The sequence below is a fragment of the Zonotrichia leucophrys genome, chromosome 3 (genome assembly GCF_028769735.1).
Source record: "Zonotrichia leucophrys gambelii isolate GWCS_2022_RI chromosome 3, RI_Zleu_2.0, whole genome shotgun sequence".
NCBI classification, from domain to species: domain Eukaryota; kingdom Metazoa; phylum Chordata; class Aves; order Passeriformes; family Passerellidae; genus Zonotrichia; species Zonotrichia leucophrys.
Window position 1 is genome coordinate 53,961,217 of NC_088172.1, and position 23,985 is coordinate 53,985,201.

At 41.5% G+C, this 23,985-nt stretch overlaps 1 protein-coding gene across 1 annotated transcript in view; it reads left to right on the plus strand.

Moving 5' to 3' along the window:
• PLAGL1 (PLAG1 like zinc finger 1) overlaps positions 1–23,404 on the plus strand; it is a 45,175-nt gene extending 21,771 nt beyond the window's left edge. Inside the window, exons 3-8 of the mRNA XM_064708265.1 lie at positions 10,678–10,833; positions 11,897–12,009; positions 14,265–14,414; positions 17,842–17,961; positions 19,501–19,997; positions 20,395–23,404. Coding sequence (XP_064564335.1) covers positions 10,678–10,833; positions 11,897–12,009; positions 14,265–14,414; positions 17,842–17,961; positions 19,501–19,997; positions 20,395–21,670 — 2,312 coding nt within the window. The 3' untranslated portion in view covers positions 21,671–23,404. The remainder of the gene's footprint in view (positions 1–10,677; positions 10,834–11,896; positions 12,010–14,264; positions 14,415–17,841; positions 17,962–19,500; positions 19,998–20,394) is intronic.
• The last annotated feature ends 581 nt before the right edge of the window (positions 23,405–23,985 follow it).

Consider the following 23,985-nt stretch of genomic DNA (forward strand, 5'->3'; position numbering starts at 1 on the left):
AAACCAAATGCATTTATAATTTTGACTAAGATGTGGAAACACTGAACTCAAGCAGACACATATCAAAGTTTGTAGGCTCTGTTGTCATTATTGTTATCCAAATGTGTCAAGACTGTTTTTTGACCTCGCTTAAGTGTATTTATGCATGATAGGCATTGGAAGCCATTAAACTGTAAAGCTAAAGCTAGTATAAAGTTAACATTTAAGTTGGACATGAGATATATTTGTAGGTCCTTTTAGTGCTGTAATCTAGATGCGTTATGAAAACATTGACCAGTGAGGGCTCCTGGGTACTCGTAGAGCGGTGCAAATAGAAAGGAACCGCAGTTGCGGAAAGCGCAGTTGATCGGGGCTTTTTTAGTTGGTGTAATGGGGAAGCAAGTGGGTGATTCATGTGTGACACGGAAGGTGGCACTTGTTCCCTGTTCCCTGGGTGATAAGACAAGGCAGAGTGCGTTATGTTTAACTTACTGGACTGGAAGGTGCTTAGGCAGATGTGAGTGGGGAGGTGCGTAGGGATGTTCTGGCAGGACAGCTGTCCCCTTTGCCTCTTCTAACATCTTTGTAAAATATGAAATTGTTTTGAGCTGTTGGCAGAGTTGAGGTGAAAGAAGTATAAAATGTCGGATTTCTAACCAACAAATAAAATATACCAAATACAAGGTGAGATATGTAATCATGCACAGCTTTAAGTAAATATGTATGTTAAATAACCAGAGTTATGTAAATACGTATCTGAGGAATGGTGCATTTCTCCCAAGGTGATTCCTTTAACATCTGTTCATCTTGTTTTTGAGCTAGGAAAGTATGAAAACAGGAACAAATTCTTTGCAACTTTGCATTGCAAGATTTCTTCTAAGATTCATGTAAGAATTTATTTGTGTGCATGCATGTAACTTTTGCAAGTATTTTTTTTTTAAACTACAGATTATTCAGAAATCTATAAAAAGTGTTTGAATTTTATTTGATCTCAAACTAAGATGACTCTCAGCAGAACAAATATAGCTGTATGGAGATACTTTATAATCTGAGTGGAGAGCTTAATCTATAGAAAAAATCTGCAATTTTTTTTAAAACCACAAATTTTTGCAACTCTTAAGCAATTCTCTTATAATAATCTATAATAATCTACTTTGTGTTTCTGTGTCTTACAGGGCTGTTCTTATGCCTCAGGAGAATAGTTATTGTAAGGAAAATGTACTACACTGCTGTCTAATTTGTTGCTGCCAATATTATCAGCCTTTTTTAATCGGTCTGTTAAAGAAGAGCAGGTAGAGATAATTTCTTTATTACAATATCAGTCAAGACATTAGCTAATTATCATATGGTTCCCCATAAAAATATTTTTTGTAGGAAAAAAATAAATGTTGGATCTTAGGAAAAAGAAAATGAGTGAATGGAAACACAGACATGATACTTGCACTTGTGAGTATTTTTTCACAGAGATAAATTTTTGTCTCTGTTCAGCCACAGAGCTTCTCAATGTCTATGTGGCTTTTTTTAAAGAAATCACTTCATGCCTTAAAAGAGGAAAATAATTTAACAGGGTCATAAAGGCTAAGGATGAGAGTCTCCTACCCATGTTGTTCCCAGAGAGGCTGGGAATCAAGCATGCTTTTCCTGTTGGAAATGAAGCAAGGAATAACAGAAGTTGTCTATTATGAAGGGGATGCATAGTAAGAACTAAAGCTGTTCTGCTAAGCTGTTAATGACCCTTCATTTACAAAAGCCAATTCTTTTAAAAGATGACTCCTTCATTTTGGTATTTTAGATATATACTTTAGGGTTCATTGAGAAGAAAAAAAAAACAACTTTTTTTCTCTTGGGTGAGTGGGAATATCAGCAGGAAGTTTGGATGGCTCACTGAGGAAGTTAACTCATTTTCCAGTTTTATTAATAGCTTCTACTGAATGTAATATGGACTGGAGTATTCTTTTAGGACTCCAAGGTCTCAGCCCTGATCAGTCCTAAGTGTCTTTGTGTTCACTTCTTCACATGGACTTCTTTCTTCCATAATGTGGCTGCTTGCACATCAGTGGAGCCCTGCGCACAGACTAATAGCTGCAGAAGTGGGTCCTGGGGTGCCAGCACTGCACTTTGATTCTCAGTAGCTGTACTTGCTTCATGTTGTTGTATGTGCCTCTAAAGACATCAGCTTCTGCAGCCACAGGATGAATGTGGTATCTCTGCACTCTGCATGCCGTGCTTCCTCTTTGCATTCTACAGTAAACTCATGTTACCTGCTCCAAAGTGGAAATATATCCCAGCTGCTAATGTCTTTGCTGGTAAAGTTCCCACAAGTCCGTGTTGAAAGTCACCAATGGAAAATAAAGAATTGATTTGGGCTGGTTTCCTTAGGAGAGGTAGCTTTTTTCACCAAGTTTTCCACCAGTCTCTTCAACACCACATCTGGATTTGCTGGCCACTGACAACCAAGTTCAATGAAGGAGCAAGAGACCCAGTCTAGGGTTCCCTTTTAAGGGAATGTTGCAAGGCTTGGAAATATTTCAACTAATCGAAACTAAGCTTTAGTTATTACAATTGCTGTGCTTCCTTTATCAGAGTTCAAACTGTGGTGTTGACCTGCCATCAATAAACCTGCTGACAGTATTAATGCACTTAATGTGGTGTGTGTGTGGCTGTGTGCATGTGTATTTATAGATATGTGCATTTAGGAAGATCTATTAAATGAGGTTTTTCTGCTATTACAAAGATGGACGATTCTGGTGTCTGTGTTAAACTGCCACAGTAGCATTCACATTTTCCACTAAAACATCTCACACTAAAATAAATCAACTGTCCTGCCAAAAAATCTCTCCAAAAGGAAAGTGCTTGAGATAGATAAAGTGCTTCTGCTGTGGTAGGTAGAATTTGTGGTGTGAGAGATGCAGTTTAGGGGGTCCAGCATGCAGTCCAGGAGCCACAGGGTGCCTGTGAGCAGTTTGAACATGACTCTCCTGGTGGCTGTCTCTGTTTCTGTGTCAGGGGATTTTAGTCTTGCCATCTTCAGTATAGAAACAGCACAGTTTGGACAGTGCCAGTGAAGACCTAAAGCAAGCAGAAGGTGTCACAGGCAAGGAGCCACAGCCTTGCACCAGGTTGGACTGCTACTGGGGAAGAGTTGCAGAGTGCAACAGAAAAACTTCCCTCTCAGAGAGTTTTTGCTGGGCATTTCATAGGACCATGCTATTCTGACTCAGGTTCTTTCTCATAAAAAGTAGTAGTTGTTTCTGTGAATTTGCTGTTAACCTCCTTCCTTGTTTCTGGATCTAATTTTATATGACTTCATGCCAAGACCGTGGAAGGAGAGGGAGAGGGAGAGAAGGAAAAAAAAAACCTGGAAAATCCAACTGCATTTTTCAATATGATTGTTTGAAATGTGCTCAGCTTTCAGCAGAAAGAGAAGTCTCTTTGTTTGCACTGATTAGAAGCTATTACATGTAAACTACAGGAGGTGACTTCACTTGAACTGTGCTCATTTTTGTATATGGGTTCTGATAACAACCAAACCCCATGTGGTGTACTGGAAATGGGATGCCTTAGTTTTATCCCAAGAATAACTAGAAAATTATTATTTTTGTAATTAGCTTTCAATCAATCAATGAATTTTTTGACCTCAGGTCATTTTTAGATGAATGAACATACCAAGAGCTTTGATAAATGAGTCGATCAGCTGCAGTGAAGTTAGCACCTACATACTTTCCCTCCTGTTTGGTTTGTTGGGGCTTTTTTCTCCTTTAGTTTTGCAGGAAAGATGTGTAAGTTACTGCCTTTTCAGGTGCTCAGACAGTGAAAGTAACTTTTTTCTGTGGAGTTTGTAAGATGCAGCAGAGCACAGGTGTGCTTTTGCTGCACAGCCTTCATGGGAACATTCTGGAACTGCTGAATTCCATAGCCCAGCTGTGCTCCTTGAGGTTTCTCTAACTGCTTTGCTCCTCAGATTTGCTAGACAAAACAAGCACGGTAGAAAGCCTCATTGGGATTGGTGTGAGACTGATTTTTTACTGAAAGCTGTTTAAATTCCTCTGGGCTACGTCTGTTGTAGTACTTCATGCCCACCAGGTGAAAGATTTACTGTTCCCAGATGAGCTTGATTATCGTCGTGATTGCTCCCTATTAGGAACGAGTAATGAATCATAGTGTTTGTTATCTTGTATGTGTTTGTATAACAAATTGTTCTGCAGCTTGGAGGAATTTACATATTGGAACTTGTGCCAGAAGAATGGACATGTGCTTTGTGTGAGGTTTCTTTACAGTCAGATAAGTGCTGAGCCACCCTTCTAGAGGCATTCTTCCATAAGAGCATCTGGTCAGGATCACAGTGCTGTGAGGAAGGAGCAGGTGCCTTGACAGATGATCTCCCACTGCTGAAAACCCAAGGGTGTAACTCTTCTTCCAAATCTTCATTCTTCTTGGGAGCAAAGACAAGCACAGGGACGATGGAGGTGAGGTGAGGGAAGGTGTCACAGCACATCAGAGGCTGGGTCAGGGTGCTTGAGGGGCAGGTTCACCTGCAGTGCTGGGTTTTAGGGAATCAGCTTGACTTGCAGGTCTGACTGAATGTATGGGGTGGGGTGGCAGTAAGGCATGTTTGCTGTTCTCTTTCTCTGTTTCTGTCTCCAAATATAGTAACTCCTTTTTAAAGTTTTACATTTTAGTAGAGTGAGGTCATGTTCCCATGACTATCTTTAATGTTCAGAATGATTTCTGGGATGTTTGCAAACCACCTACTGTTCTCCTTCCCAGGGAGGGGGCCCCAAGAGCAATAGGCATTTACGTGCAGGGTGCCACTAATGCCTGAGCAGGACCAGGACTCCTCCTCACCCTTCACCTCTGTCTCAGGAGCTCCTGTCTTCTCGCCAGAAGCCTTGGCATGGCAGCACAAGGCCTCGGTAAGGGGCCAATATTGCCCCAGCAGCGTGTCCACAGTTTCTGTGCTGGTGGTGCCACCAGGTAGGGGCTGCAAGGCTTCAGGGTTTCTGTGTGTCAAAGACAGGGGAACTCTGCTTGAAATCCAAAGTTTTCCTCTCATGCAGGCAGGAGTAAATCTGCCTCCTTTTTTTTTTCCCCCCCTTCCTTGTCAGGATGGTGTTATTTTGGGTGCCGGGTTATGGAAAACAGTGCACCTGCTTCCCAAATAATGCAATGTCATGCACAGAAGTGCAAGTTTTCAGTCTTTTTCCAGGTGAATGATTATGATTGCAAAGTCAGTCTGTAGTGGGCTATCTTGATTTATGTATTTTTTTTTTTTCCCACACAGAGCTGAGCAGTTGTACGTCTCTGCTAATACAAAGTTTTGGTGTATGACATAGAAAAGAGATGAAAAGGAGACATTGAGAAAATGTTCACCTGTTTTGATGCTGGACTAGGGATCAGTTTTTCCAGTTAACAAGTAAAAATCATTCTGTAGACCATTTAGCATAACAAAATATCAGAAGTTAATGGGATTTGAATAAAATTGTTCTTAATTCTGGTAATTATGACAAGTTCTATTTTACTTCAATATAGATAGAATAAATTATTAATCAGTTAAAATCTTTGTTTTGCACATCAAACTTAGGCTATAAGGCTTCTTTCATAAACGTTTTTTTCAGAGAAAATGTGTGTCAGTGGCCCACAATAATGGGAAAATAACTGTTTGCTAATTGAGTACTTTGAATTTTTTGCCAAATAAATTGTAGAACAAGGATTTCAAGTTTTCCAGCACAGAGTGCTGCAGAACAGACCTCAGGCTGGAAACCCTCATGCACCTTTGGCTAAGAGAACCAAGAGTGGCCTGTGCAATATATTTACTTCAGAAAATATCCAGGAGGTGTTTTTGCAGCATTCCTCTCTGTGAAGGCTGAACAAGGCTAACGGAGTGCTACAGTTTTACTCTGGAATAAATTACTGCTGTTTGCTATGCAAATCTTATGATTGTAATTAGGCTAGGATTTCAACTGCTTGTGTACACTGATCTTTGTTCCCTCTGCGCATGGGAGCTAATTCTAATGCTGCAAAACAGCACAGCACATGCCAAGGTCTGCTCAGCCTCTGATCATTTCTCACAGGGTGCATTTGCTCCAAGTGGACAATTGGAAACAAATGATTTACCTCTGCCTTCACAGGGGACGTAATTGCAGCGCAGGCATCTTGTGGGCCACTGAAATGTTCAGGTACTGTAAAGTCTCACTTGAAAGCAGGGGTGGGAGAAAAGGCAGGGAGGAGGTCCTGATAGGCATCTAATTTTTAGCAAACTGGGTTTAAGAAGCGATGTTCTGCTGCTGGCTGGCTGAGGCTCGGGTGGCATGTGTGAGCTGTCAGGACAGTGATTGCAGTTCCTGGCATGGCTATGTATAGCTCCCGTTATCTGTGCCGCGGGGCTCTGTGGAACCGCAGCCCGTGGCTGCTCGCCCACACTAATGAGCTCCCCCCGAGGCCGGGCCTGTGCCTCTGGGGGGGTGGCACAGTGCTCCAGCCCTGCTGCTGTTTTGGAAACCAGTTTGTTGACTGTGCTCAAGTCCACTTGCCCAAGCTGCCGTGCCAGCTTGGCTACTGTTGGCTGCGGGAGCTTGTCCCAGTGCAGCGTGGAGGCCCCAGAGCTGTGTGGAGGACGAGGCAGGCTGGCAGCTGGGGCTGCAGCAAAGGAGAAGTGTCACCTAGACCTGAACTGGGGCGAAACACCAGCATGGTGAGGCCGGTACAGGTGAGCCACACTCACAGCCCATTCTCCTCCCTGGGAGCACAGCCACCAGTGTCCGGCCAGCTCATGGGGTGGGAGCGCATCCTGCGGGCAGCGGGTCTCAGTTTTGTGATGACACAAAGAGCAGGGGAAAGCCAGGGGGTGGCTGCTGCCAGCCATGCCTCCCAATATGTGGGAGAAGTGGGAGCAGAGCCATTCAGGTGCAGGGGTACCAGCTGGGGGTGCTGGGGAGATGTGCCCACCCTTCCCTTAGCCCCTGCATGGTTTGTCTGTGTGATTGAGGTGGTGGCTGCGCTCCTGCAACCTGGTCAGAGCCTGCACCTGCTCCAGGGCTGGGCTCTTCTGTACGCCTGCCTCCCCTCTGCTGCAGGAGGTCCAGCAAAATAAAAATCTTAACTGCAAGATCTATTAGCTTGTGCAGTTTTATATACCGATAGATAAAAAGGCATTATTTGGAGTTTTTTCAGAATCATTGAGAGGACGGAGGAAGAATGAAGAAGTACCCTCTAGGGGACAATATAGCATTGTTTTTCTAAGGATGTAGTAAATGGCACAGTCTGGTTTTTAACAGCTTGTAACTCCTGTAAATCTTGTTTATTTCTTTTTGTTGCCTACTCATCTAAATCACAACAAAGCAGAAGAATAGTGGCAGTTTTACTTTACTTTTCTTTCATGTTTGCACATGACCTCAAATCCATTAATTTTATTTGTGTAAATACAATTTAAGGGAGCAAGGAAACTGAAAAAGTGTCAAGGTACTAACGTGCCTAGCAAAAAGCAGAAGAAATATTCTTTGCAGAAAGTAATTTTTCTGACCAAGTGTTTTTCATTTCTAGTGCTAGTACAACAAAGTGTATGTTGTTTCCATAGCTGGATGAACCCTATTTCAGAACAGGTTTGAGTGTGTTCTGAAGCTATTGTTGAAAAAATATATTTTACTTAATTAGCCAAGTTAAAAAGTGGCATAAAATCTGTGTGAGCTTTACAAACTCTGTGCTGTGGCTCTATGTACACTCCTTTGTCAATGGCATCTGTAATTTAGCATTGAAATACAAAGAATCATTACTTGGCCTGTAATTGTCTCTGAGAAGGAATGCGAACTTGACAGTTTTGCACTGTTAGTTTGGGGGAGAGAAATTACAAAGATCTCAGTTTCCTTCAGTAGCTCTTAAAGTTATTCTATTTGCAGTGTTCTAATCCTGTTTTTCTGGTACACCTGGCAATTTTTAGAATACAATAAATTTGCAGTCAGGGTACTAAGATGTTGGTATGGGGTCAGAAATGCTGTGTAGTGAATGTAAATCCTGTATGCCTGTTATTTAATAACTTAAGTCATTCTAGATATCTTCATGACCTGCATACATAGAAACCTTTGACAAAGTGTTGGACAGCTCTGGATATTTCACAGAATTGCTGAAAATTCTGAGTTGGAAGGGACCCACAAGTGTGATCAAGTCAAACTCTTAGGTGTACAGGGACTGAACCCACAGCCTTGGTGTTGTTGGCACCATGCTCTAACCAACTGAGCTAATCTCATGTTTCAAGGTGCTGGGCAGCTGTGCCAGGTCAGAATCCCAGGCCATGCTGGCTATTGAGGTGCTTAATAGCGCTTCCAGCTCTGCAGGTAGTTTGGTGCAGGGCTGGCTGATGTTTTTGTGCTGCTGCTGCTGCTGAGTTGTGCTGCCTAGGCGGCTCAGCCTGGAGACCCTTGCTCAACACCCGGTTAGATGCAAAGCGGTTCCTGAATTTAGAGGAGAGCTCTCTACTACCCATGTGTGAATCATTTCAGACCTTATGTCCTGGATCTGGAGGACCAAGGTGGGTTAGCTGATGGAGCACTACTGCAGAATTTGGAAGCTGATTCAAGGGATGCCCTTTTCCCCTGCTTTCCCTTTCCAGCCTTCCTGGGAGCTGCCCACCCTGGAGTTTCGGAGGTGGGCACTGCCTTGGGGCAGCTGGAAGGTTTGCTCAGGAGCTTGCTAGTGATGAATCACAGAGGTATGGCATGGATTGATAAGGTCGTGTACTTATGATTAGACACATCCTTCCTCTAACAGCGGTTCTTTGTCTCCATTTTGCTTTTGGTAATGTGTTTCGGCCGTTTGCATACAATGACTCTCCAAGCAGGAGCTGTTTGACTTGAGACAAAGTCACTATTATTCCAGGCAAGCTCAGGAAGCCCTCATAATTTTGTTGCCCTCAGAAGGGTGAATTTATTTAAAAGCCAATTAAGTTAGATCACCAAGGAAATATTTTTATTTTCTTGCAGCCTTGCAGCTGTAAAGGGCTTTTGGGTACATAAACAAATGTATAACAAGAAAAATATACCTGGCAGCTACATTGTTGGGCTTTTTGTGCATTTTAAGTGATGGCTGTAGGGGGCATGTTCTTTATCTGTAGCAGTAGCAAAAATAAGTAATGTATTTCAGCTATTCACAGTGCAGGTGTGCAGCCTGGAAGCCACGGAAGAAAAAATTATTGAAATTATTATTCCACATTAGTCCACAAATTATTGAAATTATTATTCCATGTTAGTTCACAAATTATTGAAAAATACTGACTATTGTAGTGCTTACAGCCTGCCCAATACCAAGTCTATCTATGTCCTCAGCTGGAGTTGATGGAGAGCCCAGAGCAGTAGTTAGGAACACTTTAGGCTTATCTGGGGAGATTTTGGATTAGACTCTCAAGGTGCATGATTTAGTCGAGTGCCTTCTTGTGTTTACAAACAGAGACCTTGTTGGGGTACCCTGAATATGACATTTCTGGTGCTGCTGTCCTTTTTCAAAGACTATCTCTGATGTCTCTCCAGGCAGTGTCTCCTGAGCCCTTTATGCCCCTTGGTTATGATCCTCTGTCTGTGATGAAGCCTCACCTCTCCTGCCCCAGTCTCCCTTGGGCTCTCCTGGCTGTTCTGGCTCCCCTCCTCTGCTCTGTATTGTCACTTACTGAATAGACTTGCTCAGCAGAGTTTTCAGAAGGAAAACAAAACGAGGTAGTCATGGATGACCAATATCAGCTTTTCTTTTTAACTCAGTCGTAAAGCATTGTTGGCTCACTAGTTTGGCTTCTACTGTCTATAAAAAGGTTTTGTGCAACAAGTCCCCTTTTCCCATCGCCCTGTGTGACACCAGTGCTGAGATGACCTTCTGCTGGAAAGTCTCATTGCTCAGTTTTGTCACTGCTCTGTATGCGTTTCCCTGGCAACCAGTTTGAGCTGCACTGAACCAAAAATATCTCACTGTGCTGGGGGAAAGTCAGTTTGCAGACATGTATTTCTCTTTAACGGGTTCTCTGGATGGTCCGTGTGTTCAGCCTGCAGATGTCATTATTGGGAACCAACAGCTGGGAGATGCAGTGTGCCCCTTTTCCTTCCTTCCACAGGCAGAGCAGCCTATGAGGAGGCTGCCCTTGCATGATTGTCAACTGAGCTGTGGCTGTAGGATCCATCATACTCATTTCTCATGGTACCCTGAGGGCCTCATCTTCTGCTGAGAATGGTCTTTCTTGCATTCCTTGGATCTCTGCAAATTTCAGAATTTCTTGCATTCCTTGGATCTCTGCAAATTTCAGAATTTCTTAGTCACAGAATGGGTAAGGTTGGAAGGGACCAAACTTGCCTAGGTTATTGCTAACAACTTTGTCCACATTTCTGTATAAATATATGCATCTTTACAGCTGGGCAGGCACTGAAGTCCAGTTTTGCTCCCATCCTAGTCTCTAAAGGCACCTGAATGAGAATATGTATAAATCTTTGGAGGTCGAGACGCACCAGTTTGCTCAGGAGAGAATGCACAAACTGGAGGTGTTATTTTAAACCTTCCCTGTTTAGTTTTGACTTGCAGATAATGTTTTCACTATCTACTGTAGAAGACTGATGTGAAGAAAAGCATTCGTAATTCCAGATGTGTTCTCAAGATGACAAAATTAGAAGAGACAGAATTGGAAAGCAGTTGGCCAATTTTAGTAACAGGTTCCCTTTTCTGGATTTGTAGGGTGTGAGGATTGCGGCAAAAGCCTTATAGGAGAATGCAAACTCCACGGACCACTCATCAGAGCTAAAGATAGGGTTATTCCCAGCCGGGCCCGCCTCACCCTACCTCACTACCTCACTCTGCGAGTCTTGGAGCTGAGAGCTGGAAACCAGCAGAGTAAGTATTTTAACTCTTTTTCCCACATTTGTAAAAAAAGGAGACAAAGACACTGGCCTGTTTTCATGAGTAACTCAAGGCATAATCATTGGGCATTTGCGTTATGAAGACTGTTTTCCGCTGAGCACAGCTAAAGCTCACAGTCAGCCACTGTTTTTTGTGACTGGTTTCTGGTAACAGACACATCAACTGATGGCAGGACATTAGCCAGAGCTGGTGTGACATTTAGCTGTGAACAACCAGTTAGCTCTGTTCAGTCAATCCAAGTTTAATGAATGTTGAATTTGTATCTAATAATAACAACCATGCACTACTACTTTTTTTTCTCTTTTCCCCCAAGCATGCAAAACAGGAAAGAGTATTCAATGAAAGGTCAGGAACAAAATGGTAAATGACATCCCTTATCCACCCCCTGCAAACTCCAGAGATCACAGGGGGGTAATTTACCTTTTGCAGCATTTTCAGTTCATATTGTGGAAAGACTGCTGTTTCCTTGTGAAAGCAAAGCAGTTTGAATGCCCAAACATGAACAAAGGAACGATGTTCTTAGTGTGCAAATTTTCCACAGCTACCTGTGTATGATTAGTCCTGCCTAGATTGCTTTTCAGACAGAGAATGACAAGATGCCTACACTGTCACTCCATTGATCTGGCAGTGGAATAACCAGAATGATTAAGAAGGCTAATACTGTGTTTTTATAGATTCTTTCCACACTTATTGGGAGAGAACAATCTCCCAAATTATGCCAAAAGGCAGAGAACTACGACAACATTGGTTTGTAGATTGAGAAGTATCAACATGTTTGTGTTGCGTACTCAGTTTAACATCCTGTCATGGATTTTTGGTACTTTTTTATTCAATGTAGTTCCCATTTAAAAAAATCAGTACCTATTTACATCCTTTTTAGATTCTTCACCTTAGAATTATTTAGTGGGCTTATTTGTCTAGAAAAAGAATCCATGTGTTCTGCACTATTTTGTCTCTGTTTTCACAACTGTAAGCATACAAGAAATAGTTTGTGATGTCTGTACTAATATTAGACTGCTCTTTGTTTTCTTCACAGTCCTTGGTGTATTTGCAAAGAAAGTAATACAGAAGAGAACACAATTTGGCCCTTATGTTGGTCAACTGTCTACAAAACTGACCTGCTATGATGAGAGCAGACTAGTCCTGCAGGTAAAAACCCACTGCCTTTCTATGGAGTGCATGTGTCTTTAGCAGCTCATACTTATTTAGGTGTTTTAATCAGTCAGTTTGCCATCTGATCTAGTTCATTATTTGTACTTTTGATGTGTAAGTATGAGTGAAATCACATTATTAGGCAGTACAGAATAACCTGAAGTACCCAAGTGTTCCTGTATACTGTGTTTTCTAGAAGTTTGGTTTCCTGCTTTCTAGTTTTACCATTTCTAGGGTGTTAAGCCTATCAGTCTGATAGCTCTTGATAAGCTTTTCAGGGAACATGGCTACTGAACTTTCTTCCCAGGTAACACAAAAGGATTTGTGCTTTGCACCATACCGTTGGGAGGTTTGAGTTTGTGCACTGAGTTAGTGAGAGTGACAGAAATATGCACTGAGGCACTGGCTTAGTAGGGAGAAACAGATAGGGAAACACTTCTTAATTATTATAAATGCTATTGTTATTAATTAGTAATAATTGTTAATTTATATATAGACTTTGATGCACAGTGCACTACCTCAGTTTGTTTAATTAGATTGTTCTTTAGGGCTGGTACCTGTCTTCTGTTGCTGCACACATAAGTACTGACTGTTGCACCTGGACCATGACACTATTACTTGTACTTTATCCAGCAAAAATCGTGGCCTCTCAGAACTAGCCCAGCTTAGACAAATGTACATGGACATCCTTTCCCACAGGAATTCCTTGGGAGTTGGTTGATTGCAGTCCTCTGGGACCCAGTCTTTGCATTTTGCTGTCAGGATCGTGGCAGAGCACAGCTCTGTGTCGTACAGTGAACCCATGGTCAGGCCACAGCCTGTGTCAGGACTTCCCAACAGATCATGGCTCTTCCAGAGTTTGCAGTTCCTGTCAGGCCCTCTCACCCCTGAACTGAGAGGCGCCAGCAGCAGCTGTCCTGTGACACACTCAGTGTCTTCATTTGAGCTTTCTCCAGAGGCCTGGGGCTGGAAAACGCTGTGTTGTGAGGAAATACTTCTGAACTTTAGTTTGAGAGCTTCAAAGTAGTAATAGCTTCAGTAGCTGCTGTAAACTTGATTTGCACATGGAAATAATGGGAATTATCTGCCAGGAAAATAACGCTGTCCTTCAATGGGTTTTTCATAGCATGTGAACACCAGAAAAGGTTTGTTCTTCTCTATTACTAAATATCTTCAGTCCTTTGATTAGACACTGTTAAAAATGCAGAAAATGTACTTCTCTAACAATGGATGGATGAGCTAAGCACCCAGTTCCTTCCTTTTCACCAAGCCACTGTAAACCACACCCTATCCTCTATCAGTCAGCACCATTTGCTTAAAAGTATACAGTGATAAGCACAGCTCTGGCTGATGAATGGACTGTTTCTTCAGAAGAGGAGATTAGAGTCCCAGATTTCCTACATGACAGCAGTACCAGCCTTGACTTCTCCCTAGCATGAGTATGTGACCAAACTTGTCCAACAGGCAGGTGCTTTCATCAGAAACATGATGAAGTTAGATAAAATAGTTCCCAGAAGCAATGAAAATGCAACTTTTTTTTTTGCAGTTACTTGCTCAGTTATGTGGTTAGTAGAACAAATACAAACTGTGCTGATATCAGTTATGCAGCTTTGTCTGTCCACGTTTGAGACATTTTTGCAGAAAAGCAATAGTCTTGTTTGAGGTCGGTAGTTTTTGCCTCATAGGGGCATTCTCTTGGAGGGGAATCTAGGAAGAATGAAGTAAAGGAAAAAGAAAAAGATCATTCTGGCACAATTGTTCATTTGTATTTACTTTTGCATTGTTAAGAGGAAAAAGAGAAGACTGTTAAAATGCCATTATGTTATATGTTACCTCTCTGGACTTATTAACACAAGCTATACAATTGTTCCATGCAAAATGTGGTAGCACTGAGGCTTGAGATTATCGAGTGCTCAGGAAGTAGATTAAGGCATAAAGCTTATCTTTCTACCTGCCTGCACTTAGTTCTTAATATTATCTTTATATAACATAAAAATGATGAACTATAAATGGAAAATACATACAAAGGCGTACAGTTATTTTAGTAGCAGGGTGCTCAGCAGGTATCCTTTCTTCACTTTCTTTTGCACTCAGTGTTCATTAAGAGTGATCTATTTCAAAACAACCGTGATTTCAAGGGACATATGACCAAGACAAGATAGATAACAGATTACAAATTAAAGAAAACGAATGTGTCTTTATACAGGACTTGGTTTTATCATATTTGTCCTGTTCCTCCTACTTTGTTTCAGGTGTTGAAAGATGGAGGGAAGTACTTTCTGGACACTCCCAATGAGGACTGTGGAAACTGGATGATGTTTGTCCGGCTAGCCCGGAACCAAGAAGAACAGACTCTTGTGGCTTATCAGCACTGTGGAGAAGTCTACTTCACAACAGTCAAGGTAGTTAAACCTACATTGCTCCACCTGCCATCCAAAAGGAAATTTATAGACAAAGGTTCTGAAGGACTAACTCTTTTACAAAGACAGGTTGATTCTATTCTGCTAACTGGATCATTACTTACATGGCACCTTTAATGTCATTTAATCTGTAGTAAAGCAAGCAGTGTATGGGGTTTGTCAGGAAAAGGTGTTGTGTACTCGCTGCTGTGGGTAGTGAAGAAACCGAGCTGAGGGAAGATAAAAAGCATTCCTGCTGATAGTGTTTAAACTAAATGCTCTTTAATGCCAGGAAGGTGTATTTAGTGGGATTATTTGGCTTTATTACATTCTACAGTACTTCATTCTGGAAATAACAAAAAAATTCCTTTCTCTATTACATTTCTTGACACATTGTTTTCTGAGCACATTGCCCTGTGCTCAGGAAAAAGGTGTTGAGTGAATCTTCATGTGCAATTTTCCGTGCTCATTAAATCTGAAGACTTAACTGCAAAACTTAGGCTACTGCAATGTTGCCATGAAATGATCAGTTTATGTAAGAGATTCTGAACTGCATCTTTGTCTGAAAAGAGAGAACGAGGTACTCTGTGTTTATAAATGAGACTAGAACATACAGTCTTGGTTTTTATTGTTTTGGCCATTTTCTTAGGCAGAGTTGGTTTCAATCAGAAGTAATTCTTTTGCACACTTGGGAAAAAGAAATCTATCTGTTGAACATAATGCTTGTATATCATTGTGAGCAACATAAAAATTAAAAAAGAAAAGAATATTAGTGAAAAGTAGTTACTATGAATTAAAATCCGGTGTTTCAGTTTCATATCCAAGATTGGCACATATTTCTGTGGCATAGTAGTATTTACATTTTTTATTCCATTTTTGTTTCTCCACCTGCACAGTGAGAAAAATATTTACTGTATAGTGGCCATGAGAGAATAACATTTCATACCTTGAAGTCTTTTATAACAGTATGGAGCATAGTTGATTCTAGAATTAATATCGACATAATTATTAAGAAAAAAAAGAAAAATATAAAATAGATATACTACCCTGGGACATATTTAGGTTGTGTTTGAGATTCTCATGCAGTCCATATTATTTGAGATTTCAGCTTGATTTGATATGCATTATATGCTTGTAAAATTGACAGGATTACTAATACTATATTTGGGAAGCATGAACTTTTCCAAGAAGTAGTTGTTATAAACTAGTAACTTAAAATTTCCAGAATAATTTAAATTCTATTGAACCAGCTCTCTGCTGACTTCAGCAGAACTCTGCACATTGGCATTAATGGGGAGTTGCATCCTGTACACTGACACAAAGAGTGTCCTAGGATGATGCTTGTGGAACCTTTGCTGTGCTGTGGGTCATAGAGCATTATTTGGGTTTTATTTCTCCCAAGTCCCAGTATCATTCAGGGTGCTGTGGCATCCAGCAGATTTTGTCCTGGGCAATGAATGCGATGGCCTTGTGCTACACTTAGGCACACCCTGCTGGTCATGCTGTGAGGCTGGCTTAGGGCTCATTCTGAAGATACTTTCTCAAAACATTTTTAGTAAAGTAGATTAAGATAGGAGTAGGATTGGCTCCTTTCCCCACTATTTTACAAAGAAATGAGATTTCAGTGACATGAAAGTACAGCTACTAAAGCAGATGTGTAAGTGGCATCCTGACACTACCATTAGCTTACTTTCTGACCTAACCCCTGCAATCCTTAGAAATAAATGCTTTAAAAGATATGGAACTGTGGGGAAATTAAAATAATCCATGGTTGCTGTTGGTCTGATCCCAGGAGAGTCTCATGTGTGCACTGCAGTTCTCTTATCGTCACTGGTGGCACAGAGTAAGACAACTTGTAATGGATTTGCATATTGATATTTAATGTCAGTTTTACTGAGATTAGAGCTTTTGAATTACATGACTGTTTCACACACTGATGCACTTGCTCTCCCTTCAAAGTCACATTGACCAGCTCTCATCTTCCCATAAAGGAGATGGCTGCTGGTCTAGGAATGCTGGGCAGAAAGCAGTGGCAGTGTCATGCTGTGCAGTTTTTTTGTGGGTATCCGTCTCAGCTGTCACCCACAGCTCCCAGCTCCAGGCCAAGCTCCCAGACATCCTTAAACATTTTGTCTCACAATGATGAGCCTCCTCCTTAATGGCTCTGCCTCATGTCCTTAATTGAGTGGGGAATTCTGGACAGACCATTTCTGTTTAGGCCAGGTTTTACTAAAATACACACCCAACCCACACTGGTTGTAGTTGGCAGGCAGGCTTGTGCCTGGGAATACAAAATTCAATTTTCAGCATTAAACCCACAATTAACCCCTCACCTGTCTACATTCACAATCTGCATTGTCTTTTGCCTACCGTGCTTATCCCACACCAGTATTACAAAATAAGGGGATTTTATGATGTCATGTTTTCTGGAATAAGGCTCAGCTGCTCTCTTTCTAGGCTAGTTTGTTTTTGGTTTTTTTTTTTTTTTTTGGTGGCAAGTGTTTATCTTAGTTAAAATAAAACTACAAGTACAGTGCAGTTGGCTCTACCCTTGTTGCAGCAATGATAGTGTTTATTATGGATGAAGAGAATTGTATACAGGGTCAGGGAATCATATAAATCATGTTTAGTTCTCTCCTTTGCATTTAAAGAACTAACAGATCTTCAGCCAGTGAGTGTAACCATGCCTCTCCTTTTCTCTCTGCTGTATTATTGACCGAAAGTATTTGTCAGAAGAGGTCATAGTCCAGTCCAAGGAGAGATTTGGGCAAGCATGACTGGATGGGAGACTGCAGATTATGGGCTCCTTTAATCCTGTGGGGAAAGGCTTCAGTGGAAGGAGGGCAGAGTTACAGTCAAGCACGCTCTCAGCAAGCCAGGCATATCAGAGCCAGCCCGAGGAAGGTGCCAATTTGCCTTGCAGTGCACATATAGATTAGCTCTGCACCCATGCTCAGCGGAACATATCCAGGAGGCGTCCAAGATCTTGTGCATTCACAAGGCATTTTTCCTTTGCCTGTACCCTGTAGTTAAGTGTTGTGTCCAGAGGGCTTCCAGACATCAAGGAATGGCCATGGGATATTGCTTGGAAAGACTGATGGATGTCTGAACATTACAGGCAAATGTATCTCACTGAGCAAAGGTTATGAGCATTGAGGCATCCCTCCTGCTACAGGGCCCCCCTGCCTCAAAACTCTGTGCATACACAATTCCGCTTTTAGAAACAGAAATTGTCAATCAAGAAAGCAGGCGGTAATGCTCAAAAAGTGCTTGAATCTTGAAACTAAGTTACCAATAATTTAAACAGAGTCAAAAATGCTGTTTGGATAAGGACAAAACACTGCACACCCCTGCCCCTCCTGTTTTTCTTATTGTTTGGTTTAGGAAAATTGACACAAGTGAACATGTGCTGGTTTTTTTCCATTCACAGCCAATTGAACCCCACACAGAATTGAAAGTATGGTATGCTGCCGATTATGCCAAATTTATGGAAGCTTCTGCAGTCTTCATTAAAGAAGAATCAGATGTCTCTCCTTTGCCTCCAGTAGCAGTAAGTACTTCTACTCTGAATTGAAGGCATCACTAGACATAGTAAATTATGATTTATTTACATGTTTTCTCTGTTTGTATAACTCTAGTAATGCAAGTGTAGGCCACAGAGTGCTTTTAGCAATTTTAGCTAAGCAGCTGCCCAGAGAAAGGCTGTTCTTCCAGTCCTGTTATTGTGATCCAATGGAGCCATCAGATATAGTCAGAAGTAAACGGCACCACTTGATGTATTGGAAAGACTTAAGATGGGCACTAATTTTTGGATAACCAAGCTGTCAACCCTCAGAGTTTTTTCACCATTTCTCATTCTTTTGCTCTGACTGATTGGCCAGAGTACCCACTAATTATTTCAGTCTTTCCTGTTCAGTAACCCTTCTCTACTAATTCAAATACCTTCCCCTCTATATCATAGCAGAAATCCTTAAACAGATGGGAGACGTTTGTTAAGTGTTGAAAACATGGCTGTGAAAATCAATACTTAATCTAGAAAGAATGTGAAACAAATGAACCAGGAATACAAATGAACCAGGAATTCATGTTCCAAGAAGGCTTGTGAAGTGTTCAGAATATTCCCCAGAAGGAAGGTGAGGGAGAGCCACAGCATCAGGCACGAGTCTTAGCAGAGAGGAGGGCTCAGTTTGGAAATAAAGAGGGATTGGATACACCCTCACCATGCTCTCCAGAGCAAGCTAGCCCAAGAGCAAGGGAAAAGAAGGACAGTTTATGAGAAATTTACAGAAAGGTAGATGAAGTTGAGGAGGTACATGGTCATGAGTTAATTGGAAGTATTTTTCATTAGTGATAGGAGTTTTTTGGTAATTGTTTTTCATCAGAATTTTTATAATATCAGTATTTAAAGTGAATTCAACTGAATCCAGTTGAGCTCTTATTTCCATGGAAGTAATACTTCCAAATAATACTCTGTCTGAAAAAAACAAAACAGGCTTTAAGTCAGAATAGGCTTGGGATCCCTAAACCTAAGGTGTTTCTTATCCAGTTAATGGAAGTCTAGTGCCAAATGCCAAGCTAAGTGAGGAAGCCTCTCCTGGAGCCATTGGCCATTGCTGCGTGGTAAAGCATGGAGTCAGTCCAAGACACAAGGAAATCTGTGTGGCTAAACTACATTTTTGTACAGAAACCCATTCCATTTTTGTGTGGCTGGAATAGCAGATAAACTATGTCAGTCCTAGGATAAAAGTACAATTTACAACTGTTTATGAGTAATTTCATAAATGCAACAAATGTGGAGACTTTGAAATTCAGTAAGCACAGATAAACAAAGGTGAAGAACTCAGGACTGTTACAGTAAATGCTAAACAAAAACGTATAAACCAGTATTTAGCCAACCTTTACCTTACCTTTGAGTTTTTACTCCTAGACACAATCTACTGCTAGTTGAACAACTAGGTGGTAGGACATGGAAGTAAATACCACCAGAGACAATGATGGGTCTTAGAAACGCACAGGAGAAGATGAGTGAGAAGAATATGACCTGGTTAGAATGTTTAGTAAGAAAGACCTGTCTCTGTTCTCATTGCAGAAAGAGCCTGTAGACTCTTGGATATGCTCCAGCTGTGGAAGCACTTTTGCAACTTTTGCTCTGCTGGAATCTCACCAGTGCATCCATAAGGACCGAGTCCTTCCTACGAGGTTCAGACCACCAAATAAATTGGGACCTGTAAAAGCAAAGAACAAGCTCAAAGGGAAACTGAGAGGAGCATCATTAGGCAAAAGCATTACTCAATGCTTTGGGACCATTTCCTGTTCCTCTGCTGCAAAGTTCAGCTGTGCCAGCTCAGGAAGCACTTGTGGTGCTCTCGTAAGGTTTATTCCTAAATGGAGAAATGGTCGGTCTTCACTGCTGAAGGGAAAAGAAGTGAAGCAGCCAGATAGTTTTCCCTGCCGACTCTGCGGGAAGATCTTTGATTCCATTGACAAGCTCACGGTCCACACTTATGCACACAAAGGGGAGCGTCCCTACAAGTGTTCCCAGCACGGATGCACAAAAGCCTTCATTTCCAAATATAAACTGCTCAGGTACAGCTCTGAAGGCATTCCTTTTCGACTGGGGGTGTGGGGGGGGAAAAAAGATATCTTTTTCCTTTGGGTTGTTCCAGTGACGGTTAATCCCTGAGGTTCAGTTTTTATTATTACTGTTTTTGGTAGCATTGGAGAAGACTAGTCTCCCTTAATTATGGTGGCTACTCAAAAATATGATGTTGAGCAGTTTTAAGCTACTCTATGCTTTATGATTAACACCTTCCTCCCCCTCCCCAAAATGTAGGATTTACTAATAACCTGATAAGTTGTGAAAATGCCTTCCTTTGAGAATTCCAGTGTTTTCAAGTTTTGAGGCTACAAGAGTAAATGTACTAGAATAAATGCGAACACAAATAACTTTTTTTGTGTCTGTGTTTTGTTTCTTTTCTCTTAGGCATTCGGCCACTCATTCTCCACAGAAATCTCACCAGTGTGGCTACTGTGAAAAGACCTTTCACAGGAAAGACCATCTAAAGAATCACCTTCAGACTCATGACCCCAACAAGATGGCCTTCAAGTGTGAAGAGTGTGGCAAGAAGTACAACACCAAGCTAGGCTACAAGAGACACTTGGCTCTTCATGCTGCCACCAGCGGGGACCTCACCTGTAGGGTGTGTGCCCAAGAGTTTGGTGGTACCGAGGTTCTGTTGGAGCACCTCAAAAGTCATGCAGGGAAGCCGACTGGCAACATGAAGGAAAAGAAACACAAGTGTGACCACTGTGAGCGTCACTTCTATACCCGCAAGGATGTGCGACGCCACATGGTGGTTCACACCGGCTGCAAGGACTTCCTGTGCCAGTTCTGTGCCCAGAGGTTCGGGCGGAAGGACCACTTGACACGCCATACTAGGAAGACTCATCCGCAAGAACTGCTGAAGAGCAGGTTGCAGAATGGTGACTCAGTGGGTCTCCTTGACCAGCTCTTTTCATACAGACTGAAGGAAGATGCCAGCATGCTGTCCCCTCTTCCTGAAAGGGTCCCTGTGCCAAATGGGATTGTGAATAGTTCAGAAACAGAGGAATACAACTGTTCACATCTTCATTCCCAGTCAAGCTTACAAACTGCTCTTCCTCTTGAGTCTTCTCCTCACTTGCAAAGGATGGGCTGTGCAGACAGCCTCCCGGCTGTCCCTCCCACACCATGTTCAGCAGCTGTCCCTATCAACCTGAACCTTCATCAGCCTAACAAATACGACCTTAGTTCTACCTCATTTGCCGCAGGAGCCCTCAAGAATCTGCCAATAAAAGTGGATGTTAAAGGTTACAATGTGCATCTTCTTGAGGACCTGCCGTTACCAGAACCTCAGTCTCTCCACAAAATCAGTATGGAAGAAGCTTCCTCAGGGCCTGTGGGGGATATTAACAAGTACCCAGTGCACAAAGAGACAGAGGCAGCAGCTGAACCTGCAAGCCTGCCTTTCATGGATCTCACTCATTTGATGGGCTTCTGGCAGCTCCCACCAGGTGACAACCAGAACACTATTGGGGACATCACAATGGCGTTTGGCTCGGAGGAGCCATCACACAGGCTGAATGGCCTTGGCCAACAGCAAGGTCTTCAGCTGGCAGCTGGTGGGATGGCCATAAACCAGCTGCACCATCTTCCTCGCTCCTTTCCATCCACTACAAATTCTGTAACATTGCCTCACTTTCACCATGCCTTCAAGTAACCATCATCCTGTGTGGTTTTTTTTCCTTTTTGTTTTTTAAGACTGTGCTTCTTACTTAAATCTCTTAGGACCGGGGTGTTTTTGTTTTGTTTTGAAGAAAAACTGCCCCGGATGTTTTCAAAGCACGTTATGAACGTGGTAGTTAAATTCAGGATGTTAATAAACAAGAAGCTCTATTTTTCATACTGTTAGTTTTTTAGCATATGACAACAGTAGAACTAACATGTTTCCCTCAGCTCCCTCTATATTTTTGTTTCTTCTCATGCAAACAACTGAATAACTATCTTCAGTGACAGCAAAGTATCATAACAGGCACAATAAAACTATGGCTGCTGCAATAGGAGAAATATGGTTAGGGTGATTGGGAAGAGGGGGGAAATCACAAAGAAATCAGTTTAATGAGCCATAAATCACAGCAAATTTGTACACATGGCAAATGTAACAAACAATTTATCAACATCAGATAGATTTCTATTAAGCACTTAATTAATGAAATTTATTAATCCTTAATTTAAATCAGAATCATTCCACAAGTAAATCTTACGTCCTTTTTTCACTTTCTTCAATGAAGTTCATCACTATTATGTTAAACTAGATTTTGTTTTCTGGCAGGCAGTTCAGCTGTGTGCCTTTTCCCTAGGGCTGGAAATAACTACCACTTCTGAATGGCTGTAAGAACTGCAGTCTTGGATACATGCAGTTCTCAGAATGAAAAGTGAATTGTCTCAAGTTAAAACAAAACATTAATTTTCATTTAGAGCCGGATCTGTCAAGACATCAGACATTTCTCTTTCTCTCTCTCTCTGTTTCTAGTAAAGCATTTGAGCATTTGCTTAAATTTAAGCTTATGGTATCCCATTGGGTCAACAGCTTGATTAATTCAACACTTAATAAAAAATACTGCATCCTACCTAAGGGGCCTTTATTCACCTTTTGTTGATAAAAATGGCCATTGTTTAGTCTGGGAAATGATTAATAATTGCAACCATCTGAAAATATGGGCTTTCACAGAAATCCAGCCCTGGTCCAGGGGACCCTGTGCCCGAGAGGTACCCCCATGGAGCCAGGGGTAGGTCCATGCCCAGAGGGGCTGTGGTGCCTAGCTGACACTGGGCCCTGTTCAAAACCAGGTTCTGAACCTGCCTGACGAGTGTCAGCTGAAATTAGTGGGTGTGATAATGGTTGCAGCCATTTTACTCATGGGGGTTCTGCTCAGAAACATCGGGACTGCTGCAGTTGGACTCCAGCCTTTGTTTATTGCAGACAGAACCACGGGGACTTCTGGTTGTTTCCTGGGGTGAATTGTCCATGAACAGTTCCTGTGGACAGTGGGTTGGTGTGACAGTCCTATGCATGCATAGTGTGACAGTACCTGATGCGTGAACAAGCAGAAATTGTAAAGATCACATTTTTCAGTAGATGACATAATTAAACAAAGAAACAAACTCTTCACAATTTAGTTTGTTGCCTAACAAACTAGTTACAAAAAAATAATAATGGTTTTAGTGGATGGCTCAGTTACTAATGGATTCTGTTTCATCTGAAACAGACACGGAATTTCTGAATCTGAGTAAATTCTCAAACCCCAAGAACTACTGTTCTGTTAAATCCAAAGAGAGTTCATTGTACCAATGGCCATTACTAATATAACATGGAGCAAGCATGTTCTCCTCTCCCTCATTAATCACAGGAATATTTCCAGAGAGCTTCAAATAAAAAATAATTCTTAAATTATTGCTGTTTTGCTGTTACTGGGCTACAGATCATTGTAGTTGTACAATGTCATCGAATATTCTTACAAGCTGATCGGTACTTGGATTAAGGATTGTCTTATTGCAGCTCATGAAAGAATATGTTTTGCAGATGCCATGCTGAGGAGATTTTTTGTCATGAAAATTTTTGGCATAAGACAAACCAAAAGGAATTTTAAGGTCCTTCCTGTAATGACAACAGCAGGAGGCAAACCGGTACTGCACAGTCATGTCCAGTGAGTAGTTATTTAAATGATGAGTTCCAGAATAGGGAAAAGGTTGCAAACAGTGTTACATGCACATTCTACAGCTAGGCTTGTATTTTCCTCTGGACTTGGAAAGAGGTGTGTGTGTATATTCACTTAACTGTATTTTTTTCCTTGTTTGTGCAAATTGTATTCTCTTGGCTTCAAGCAAGCTTATGTACTTGTAAAAAAACACAAAAAAACTAAATTACAACAAAATATTCTTTGCTACAAAAAAAAAAATTTGTAGTGCTGCCTGATCATACACATTTTGTCATTTTGGTTTGTGCTTTCATAAGGGTTGTCATTAATAACCTAA